Source organism: Fukomys damarensis, unplaced genomic scaffold (genome assembly GCF_012274545.1).
Source record: "Fukomys damarensis isolate Sample0158 unplaced genomic scaffold, DMR_v1.0_HiC HiC_scaffold_13, whole genome shotgun sequence".
NCBI classification, from domain to species: domain Eukaryota; kingdom Metazoa; phylum Chordata; class Mammalia; order Rodentia; family Bathyergidae; genus Fukomys; species Fukomys damarensis.
In genome coordinates, this window is record NW_022900925.1 from 36583191 (window position 1) to 36592301 (window position 9111).

The 9111-nt window shown below is 61.8% G+C and overlaps 2 protein-coding genes across 2 annotated transcripts in view; one reads left to right on the forward strand and one right to left on the reverse strand.

Moving 5' to 3' along the window:
- The window catches only part of Csf3 (colony stimulating factor 3), a 5807-nt gene extending 2023 nt beyond the window's left edge, over positions 1–3784 (forward strand). Inside the window, exons 4-7 of the mRNA XM_033763122.1 lie at positions 2603–2767; positions 2942–3051; positions 3142–3288; positions 3433–3784. Coding sequence (XP_033619013.1) covers positions 2603–2767; positions 2942–3051; positions 3142–3288; positions 3433–3597 — 587 coding nt within the window. The 3' untranslated portion in view covers positions 3598–3784. The remainder of the gene's footprint in view (positions 1–2602; positions 2768–2941; positions 3052–3141; positions 3289–3432) is intronic.
- Positions 3785–4950: 1166 nt separating this feature from the next.
- Med24 (mediator complex subunit 24) overlaps positions 4951–9111 on the reverse strand; it is a 21617-nt gene continuing 17456 nt past the window's right edge. The window contains exons 20-26 of the mRNA XM_010620012.2: positions 7300–7566; positions 7036–7217; positions 6849–6939; positions 6343–6442; positions 5817–5897; positions 5385–5533; positions 4951–5307 (exon numbers count right to left, since the gene is read on the reverse strand). Coding sequence (XP_010618314.1) covers positions 5191–5307; positions 5385–5533; positions 5817–5897; positions 6343–6442; positions 6849–6939; positions 7036–7217; positions 7300–7566 — 987 coding nt within the window. The 3' untranslated portion in view covers positions 4951–5190. The remainder of the gene's footprint in view (positions 5308–5384; positions 5534–5816; positions 5898–6342; positions 6443–6848; positions 6940–7035; positions 7218–7299; positions 7567–9111) is intronic.

Here is a 9111-nt window from a genome sequence, read left to right on the forward strand (position 1 = left end):
GGGCGAACGCATGCGCAGAGCAGTGCGCGCTTGCCTTCCAGACGCATGCGCACGGAGTGCGGTGTGCCGGGCGGGCCGACTCGCCGTCTGAGCACCCCGGAAGGCGCTCACCTGCTCGCCTGTTCACGCTCATTTGTCGCCGTCACGTGGAAATGTGCGTGTCCTGTGACACACCTGTAATCCCTGCGTTTGACAGGCTGAGGCGGGAGGCACTGTGAGTTCAAGGCCAGCCTGAACTGTGTAACACCCTGTCTCCAAAACAAAACCACAAAAACAAATCATTCTACTTCTCACTTAAGCCTTCAAGCAGGGTTGGCCGAGCAGGCCTTTGGGTTGAGGCACATATACCCCGACTGAGGGACGGCTCAGGTATATATTTCAGTGGTTAGTGAAAAAAATTTTATAATGTGGAAAGACATTTGACATTCGAATCCTAATGTCCAAATATAATTCATTTACTTTGCGTGTGGGGGGGGAGTTGTGTGTGTGATACTGAGGATTGAATCCAGGGCCTTTGTGCTGAGCTACATAATTTTTTTATTTTTCCACAGGGTCTTGCTAAGGCACTTAGATTGCCCACGCTGGGCTCAAACTTGCAATCCTCCTGCCTCAGCCTCCCAGAGTGCTGGGGTTACAGGCATGCATCACTACGCCTGGCTTGTGTACATATTTTTTGTAGCTGCTTTTGTGCTGGAAAGGCAGCACTGAGAAGTTGTGACCAAGCCTGCTTGGCACAGGCCTCAAACATACCTCCAGCCTCAGTGTGCAGATTGCCCAGCCCAGGACTCACATTGGAAAGATCTGGAGGGAGTTGGTTGTGTCTGTCCTGGACAGTGGGCTCTTCTCTTCTTGTCACCACCCGGCACAGTGTGAACCCCCAGGGTTCGCATAGCTTGGGGAGGTGCAATTCTTTGGGGTGTAGATACCATGCTGTCTGCAATAGGACCTTGGGCACTGGGGGTACAGTGCCCGCAGGGGTCATGGGCTGATAACCCCCCCATACAGAGGGACAGACACAAGGGACAGCCAAGGTTTTTGTTTTGTTTTGTTTTTTGTTTCTTTTGTAACATGATAGTAAAAATCTGCAAACTCAGAGGGACCAAATGGCAGGACATGAACAGAGGGGCAGGTGACGCTCTGCCATGCATGGCCACCAGAGGGCACCCCTGCCCCAGAGATGCCCACCAAGGCTCTGCCCCCTGCACCCAGAGCACCCTCTGCTTGGACACAGGGGTGGCAGGTTGGTGAGTGTGAGTGTGACAGCTGGGTGTGGACAGTCCCACCAGACAGGCCCAGGGACCCGTGGAGCTCAGAACTGAGGCAGAGCCCACGTTCAGCCACCAACTCTGCACCCATGACTTGGGCAGGGTCCTTCCCTCCCCGGCCCAGGTCAGAGAGGCTGGAGGGGCCGGATGCCAAGGCTGCTTCCGGTGCTAATGCCTCAGGGCTCCAGTGCATGGGACTGGCAGGCTCCCCTTCCTCACCCCTGCCTGGTCCACTTCGGGGCAGTGGGCACGCCAGCTGGTGGGCTCTCCTCTGGAAGGAGAGTGTCACGCCCCAGTCCCCCATTCCAAAGCCCCCTGGACTGTGCTGTCATGTACCAGAGCAACTAACTGCGCCAGCCTCATGTGCCAGGGCAAGTGTGCCAGGAGGTGGAAGGGCAGGGTCAGGTGAGCCAAGGGCCCAGAGGGTCTTGATTCATTCAGGACCGACATCCGGTTTCCTCTGGCCTCTGCCTGGATTCCGGGGGCTTAGGGGGTGAGTCATGGGGGCTTGCTGGGGAGTTCCCAGCTAATCAGCTTGGGACAGGATGGCCTGGAAGGGGCTGCGGTGCCGCTCTAAGTGCGGGAAGGAAAACTCAGGGTCCCGTCGAGGGCCCTGGCCACACGAGGCCAAGAGGGCCCGGGGAATTTCAGGGTCAGGGCAAGGAGGCAGCAAGCTTCTTCCTCACCTCTAGAGTTAGACTTGGGTGCAGAGGGCTTGGGAATCCTTAGGAGAGGGGCAGAGGGGCTGCCCAGGTGCCTACCGGAAGATGGAGGTGGGTCCCCATCTGAGGACCGACCGTGACAGCCTCCAGCCTCAGCCTCCCCTCCGGCCTCCAGGACTTCTGGGCTTGGCTCAGTTTCTGGTCAAAGCCCCAGGGGGGAGCTGAGCCCTGGGTGGGGCCGAGTGGAGGAAGAGAGTTTGGGGGGGACCAGACGTCAAAGAAGGATCAGAGATTCCACAATTTCACAAAACTTTCGCAAACAGCTTTGTGTCCCAACCCCCTTGCATTGTCCTGGACACCAACAAATTTGCATAACTCCTGAGAAGTTATTACTAAGCCTTTGTCGTAGCCCCAGGTAATTTCCTCCCGGGCTCCATGGGCTCTGTATAAAGGTCCTCCGAGAGAGGGTCTGACAGCCACAGCCAGCAGCCCAGCCCTCCCCACGGCCCCATGGCCCACACTGCTGCCCCAAACCAGGCGAAGCTGATGGGTGAGTGCGGCCACCTTCATGTGCTGGGCTGGGGGTGCCGGGGACCTCAGCCCCACGCAGATCTCAGCCGCTCTGCTGCTCCACTGGGAGGGACGCAGGAGTGGCAGTCTCCTGTCTGCTTCCAGCCTTGCTGCTGCTGTGGCACGGTGCACTCTGGCCAGGACAGGAGGCCGCACCCCTGGACCCCGCTGGCCCCCTGCCCCTTCCCCAAAGCTTCCTGCTCAAGTGCTTGGAGCAGGCGCGGAGGGTCCAGGCCAAAGCCCTGGAGATGCAGCAGAAGCTGGTGAGTGCGGGGACTGGGGGAGCCGTACCCAGGAAGGGGCACGGAGGGTGACACAGGACCCCCAAGGATGCCATGGAAGGGTAGCTGGGCAGGGACCTTGTGTCGGGCATCGGGCCACTGGCGGTGGAGGCTGGTGACTGGGGGAAGGGAGACCAGCGCAGCACCACGTCCTTCCACCCCCAGTGTGCCACGTACAAGCTGTGCCACCCCGAGGAGCTGGCGCTGCTGGGCCACTCTCTGGGCATCCTGTGGGTCCCCCTGAGGGGCTGCTCCAGCCAGGACCTACAGCCGGTGAGCCAGAGGGGACGGGCACTGGCAGAGGAGGGGCTGCACCCCGCCGCCTGCTCCACGCAGCTCGGCCTCATTCTCCTGTGTCCCCAGACCCGCTGCCTGCACCAGCTGCAGGCTGGCCTGGTCCTCTACCGGGGCCTCCTGCACGCACTGGGGGGAATCTCCCCGGGACTGTCCCCCACCGTGGACACACTGCAGCTGGACGTCACTGACTTCGCCACCACCATCTGGCAGCAGGTGAGCTTGGGAATGAGGCCAGCGGCCTCACAGTCTGGCATCCAGGAGGCATGTTGGGGTCAGTGGGGCCCTCTGGCCCCCCCGGGCCCCTCCTGCCACTGGGCCCGGGCACCGAGTGGCTCCTGACCTCGTCTTCCCCCTCAGATGGAGGACCTGGGAGTGGCCCCGGCCGTGCAGCCCACCCCGGGCGCCGTGCCCACCTTCACCTCTGCCTTCCAGCGCCAGGTGGGAGGGGCGCTGCTGGCCTGGCAGCTGCAACGCTTCCTGGAGCTGGGCTACCGCGCCCTGCGCTACCTCGGGGGGCCCTGAGCCTGGCCCCTGTGCTGTATTTATCTCTGTTTAATATTTATGCCTATTTAACCCTGTATTTAAGCTCAGGGAAGAGATTCCAGCCCAATGCCCGGGTGCTTCCCTGGGTCTCTCTCAAGTTCCTGCCCGGGCAGCGAGGAGCTCTGTCCTCCCAGATAGGCAAATAGCAGGTATTTCATCCCGACCGCAGGCCCGGCCCGGCCTGGCCCACGCCTGCTGGGCCCTGGGGACCGCGTGCAGCCCCCACCCCAGCGCCGCCTCGAGGTGGCCCAGGCGCTTTGGGAGGCCTCCCATGTGGGAGGCGACATCCCTGTTTAATATTTAAACAGCAGTGTTCCCAGATTGCACTGGGTCCTCATCCCACCCCACAGGTCTCCAGCCCCAGAATTGAAGTTTTTCTCTAGTTTTTGTGGGTTTTGACTCTAGCACCACGAGGTGCCTGCCACACTGGCCTCCACCACGGCGGGGATCTCTCTGGAGCCCCCCGCAGAAGGAACAGTGGGGGACACAGCAAAGGATGAAAGGGAGCCCTCCCCACCCCCGATAATAAAGCTGGTCGCTCCCGAATGTCCTTCCTCCTCCTTGGTCTCAGGTGCGAAGGTGGGGAGGCTGTGGAGGGGCAGGGGGTCCTGGCTCCCCACATTCCTCTGAACAAGGTGCTACGGACACCCGGGATGCCACAGTTGGGCAGAGGGTGCTGGGTCCATGCCCAGGTTGGGCCAGCATGTGCTGCAGGGCCCTGTACCTTCACAGAGCTGCCGGCGCAGAGCGAGGGGCCCGCATGGGCACAGGGCACCCACACCCAGCTGTCCCCGCCTGTGCCCACTGAAGGGGTCACACAGCACCGCTCTGGAGGGAGACGTGTGGCCGCCAGAGGGGCCAGGTCCACACCTCAGGGCACCTCCAGCCCCTGACCCCCAGGAGCACGGGCCAGAACCCCACTGCTGGCATAGTGGGACAGAGGGCTCAACAGTCACCCCAGAAGCCGGGCGTGGTGGCGCACACCTGTGATCCCAGCACGCGGGAGGCTGAGGCAGGAAGATCGCTGTGAGTTCGAGACCAGCCTGGCTACACATACAGTGAGACTCTGTCTCAAAAAACAAACAAAAAGAGCAACAACAACAACAACAACAAAACGGGCTGCGATTTAGCTCAGCCGTGCCGTCGCCTGCCTCACAATCCTCGGGTCCTGGGTTCTCTCCCCAGTACTGAAAAACAAAAGAAAAAACCAATGACTGGGTGGGGTGACACAGAGCAGGGCACCCAGTGCTCCACCTGGGGGCATGGCGGTGGGTGTGGCCCCGCCACCCTCCTCCTCCTCACCCAGGCCCCACACTCACAGCACTTCTGGTCAACAGGGAGCCCAAAAGCCTTTATTTATGAGTGGAGGTGACGGCCCCTTGGTGTCTCAAGGCCACACTCAGCTGGGTACACGCCCAGTACCCGCCGTGCCTCCCGGCCAAGGGCAACCCTGCCCCCAGCTCTTCAGGCACTGGCAGAGGGAGGGGAAGCTGCCAGCACCTCCTGGAAAGGCCTGGGCCGACGGCTCCTTGTCCTCACTGTCCCCGCTCGGATCTGCGGCCCCGACGGTCCTCAGAGGGCGGCAATGGCTTTGGCAGCCACCTGGCGGCCCAGAGGCAGGCTGAGGTCGGTGATGGCCAGGACCACCTTCGGGCTGGACATGGCAGACACCTTCACCAGCTCTGACACCTGCCGCACAGAGCACGGGGCTGGTGGCTCGGCAGGGGGTCCCTGGCCCGGTGCCCCTGCCCCGGCTCTGCACTCACGGTGGTGAAGGGCATGAACTGCAGGACGCTGCCACGGCTGCCCTGCTCCAAGCAGTCCACGCACTCCTCCAGGAACCACTGCACAAACTGTGTGTGCGGGCCGGCCGTGCGCGAGCCCAGGATGGAGGAGATGAGCAGGAACAGGTTGGCTGCAGGGGGAGTGACCGGGGCTCAGAGGTACACCTGGACTCCCAGCTCTCGGGAGGCTGAGGCAGGAGGATCTCCATGAGCTCAAGGCCAGCCTGAACCACGTGGCACGATTGTCCCAATAAACAAAAAAGGGCAAAAGAAAGCAGTGGCCCCAGATGGGAGCCTGGAAAGCCAACAGCTAGGAGAGGTGGGGACAAAGCGGGGAGATACCATGGAGGAAAAGGGGTGCTAGCAAGACCCCTCTGGCTGACCAGGCCAGCTGGGCTGCGGGGCAGGACTCACCCAGGACTCGGTTCAGAGGGTCTCTCATGTTGACCGTGTGCAGCTGGGAGGCTGATAGGGAGCTGTTCATGGAGCGGTCAGCTGTGGGCGGGAGGGGACATGGCTCCAACCCGCTCTGGGGGCCTGGCCTTGCCCCACCGCTGGGGCATACAGAGCCCAACAGGTCCCCAGGAGGAGCCGCGGGCAGGACAACACGTGGATGAGGGACGCTCGGCTCCAGGGTGTGGCCTCCCTGGGGGAATCCATGGGCTCTCAGCTCTGGGGGAAGTGGGGTGTGGGAGCCAGGCCTGCTCAGGCACAGAGCCGTCTCAGGAAAGGAAGAAGGAGGAGGAGGGAGGCCAGGCTGGCAAGTTAGCACAGGCCGGGCTGAGGCAGCAGTCACTTGGACACCTTGTTCCGCTGCCCTGTAGGGTGGGGAAGTGGGGACCGGGTCCAAGCTTTTACTCCTAGGCTCAAAACTGCAGCCCTGTCTCCAGCCCTCAGCACCGCGTCCCAGGGAGGAGGGCGCCACAAGCCACACACTTACTGGGACTCGACAGAATGTTGGTGTCGTCCTCGTTGGAGCTCAGCAGCCGCATGAGCTTCGATGGCTGCGTGTCGTCCAAGGGGAAGAGGCTGATGTAATCCTGGCGGGGAAGGAGGAGGGTCGCTAGCACCAGTGCGCTGAGTTCCAAAGAACTGGGTACCATGGAGAGGACGGCGGCTCTGGTGTGTTCGTGCGCATGGAGCTGGGGATTAAACCCAGGGCCTCACGCATGCTGCCCGAGTGCTCTGCATTGGGCTGTGTACGCCCCCAGTCCTTGCTACTTTTTATACTTCGACTTGCTAAGCTGTCCAGGCTGGCCTTGAACTTGTAATCCTCCTGCCTCAGCCTCCTGAGGAGCTGGGATGACAGGTGTGCGGCACAAAGGCCGGCCGCAGTGCAGGTTTGAGCGAGGAAGGGAAGCCCAGCTCCCCACGGCCCGCGGCTGCCGTCACCGGGCCTGGGCGCCCTGCTCCGCCCTCCCACACCCTGGCAGGCGGAGACCTCACCTCAATGTCTTCCCGGTGCCGCTTCTTCTGGTGGGAGGACGCCTGTCCTTTGTGGGACGCGTAGGCGCTCAGAGCACACCACACAGCCAGCCTGGCAAAAGGTGCCAGAGACAGGGCCGGTTAAGGGGCTCCGGCCCAGCGGCCTGGACGACCGGGCGGGGCTGGGCCGGGCTGGAGAGACCCCTACTTGGCGAGCGCAGTGCCAGGCGGGTCCATGAGACTGTGCCACTTGGAGGAGTCGGTGAGCAGGCCGGGCAGGATGTGGCCCAGCAGCACCAGCGCCACCTTCTGCATATCCAGGCAGAAGATGGAGTAGAGCAGCTCGACCGCCCGCAGCGTGTGCTCCTTGCGCGTCTCCTTCAACAGCTCCTGGCGGGCGGGATGGGGTGCTGGGGGGCGCGGGCCGGTGAGGCGCGAGGGGGCCCGGCCACTCCCCACCGCCCGGCCCCACCTTCAGCAGGTTGTTGCAGAACCAGTAGGCGCCGCCCATGTGCAGCAGGGCGTCCAGGACATGGACGGAGCGGCTGTCCACCCAGCCCTTCTCCAGCACCTCGGCGAACACGCCCGTCAGCACCTCCTTGATGGGCTGCTTGGGGGGCAGCAGGTTCCAGTAGGGCATGGCGTCCACGCCGGTGGACGGGAACTTGATCTGTGTGGCCGTCTGCTGGAGCACGTCGGCACACATGTGCTCCAGGATGGAGTTCATGATCACCACCCTGTGGGACGGCGCTTCCTCCTGAGCCGCCTAGGGAAGTGCCCGGACCCCACGGGGGCAGCACGACGGCTCCCACCTGCAGGCCGGGCTGGACCTTACGTCCTGGAGCAGATCCAGCAACAGGTCCCGGCTCCCCTCCCCCAGGCCGGGCTCTGCCAACTCCCCACAGAAATGAAAAAATAAATCCCATCTTCCCCAGCCAGAGGGCCCCGGGGGTCCCCGCCCACCTTGGCCTCTTCCCAGAGTAAACTGTGACTTCCAGGACAGGCTCAAGGGCCGCCCCACGGGCTCTTCCCGGCTCTGGGTGCCGGGCAAGCACACGCGGATATGGGGTGTCCAGGAACCCGCCCTCTCGGGACGGGGCCGCAGCTGGGGGAGGACGCTCGGCCCCTGCACTCAGAGCCACAGGTTCCTTCCACCTCCCTGCCCTGCACCCAGGAGAACAGAGGGTGCTCAGGACGGATGAGGGCAGAGCAGGGGTTCCCAGATGGGGGGACAGGACGGGACGAGGGCAAGGAAAAAAGAAAGGAACAAGGGCCAGGTATGGTAGAGCACATATATAATCACTGAGGAGGCTGAGGCAGGCGGATTGCTGTGAGTTCAAGGCAGGCCTGAACTACATAGCCAGACCCTGTATCAAAAAGATAAAAAAGGGCCGGGGATTTAGCTCAGTGGCGCCTCGCCTGCCTCACAAGTGCAAGATCCTGAGTTTGACCCCCAGTACAAAAAAAAAGCCAAAAAGACAACCAAACAAACAAACAAAAGGTAGCAAGAAAGAAAAATTTAAAAGTAGCAAGGGAAGAACAATGATTTTGCAGACCCTCCCCACGCCTCTCTGGGAGTAGCTGTTTGCCCGCTGACAGCCACCTGTGAGGTGTCGCCGGCCTGACACTCTGGTGACACACCTGTGTTCACACGGCCGAGACGTGTCAACAACCCAGGTGTCCACAGAGGGGCGCAAGACAGGGGTGTGGTCCGCCCCCAGACAGAGGAGCATTATTCACCTCTGGAAAGGACTTCCTGTCACATGCCAGCACGTGGTGGAATTTTGAGGAAACGGTGCTGAGTAAAATAACTGAGTCACAAAAGACAAGATCGTCTAAGCCCAAACACCCGAGGGAGCTATAGCACCAGGTCCCGGGCCGCAGGCAGCAGGGAAGTGACAGGGCAGGAGGGACGGAGGCTCTGGGAGCCGGTCCCCCACCCCACGACCACTTCAGCCATGTTACACTGGTAAATTTTCCCTTCTTTTTTCTCTGCCACAGCAGGGGCCCCAGAGCCATCTCGGGCAGCGGTCACAGGACAGGGGGGCCAGGGAGGCTCCCAAGACAGGGAAAGGCAGGTAGGCCCTCTGCTCCTTGCTCAGCTACTGTTCTGAAACTCAGCCCCGTGAAGGTAGGAAGGAGCATCTGGAATCTCAGAAGGGTTAGGTTCAGGCAGAGGCAGGGGCTGGAAAGTTTGAGTGCAGCCCAGGCACCTCGATGACCTAGTGGGATCCTATCGCAGAGCACAGAATGAGAGGGCTGGAGATGGAGCTCAGGGTGAAGG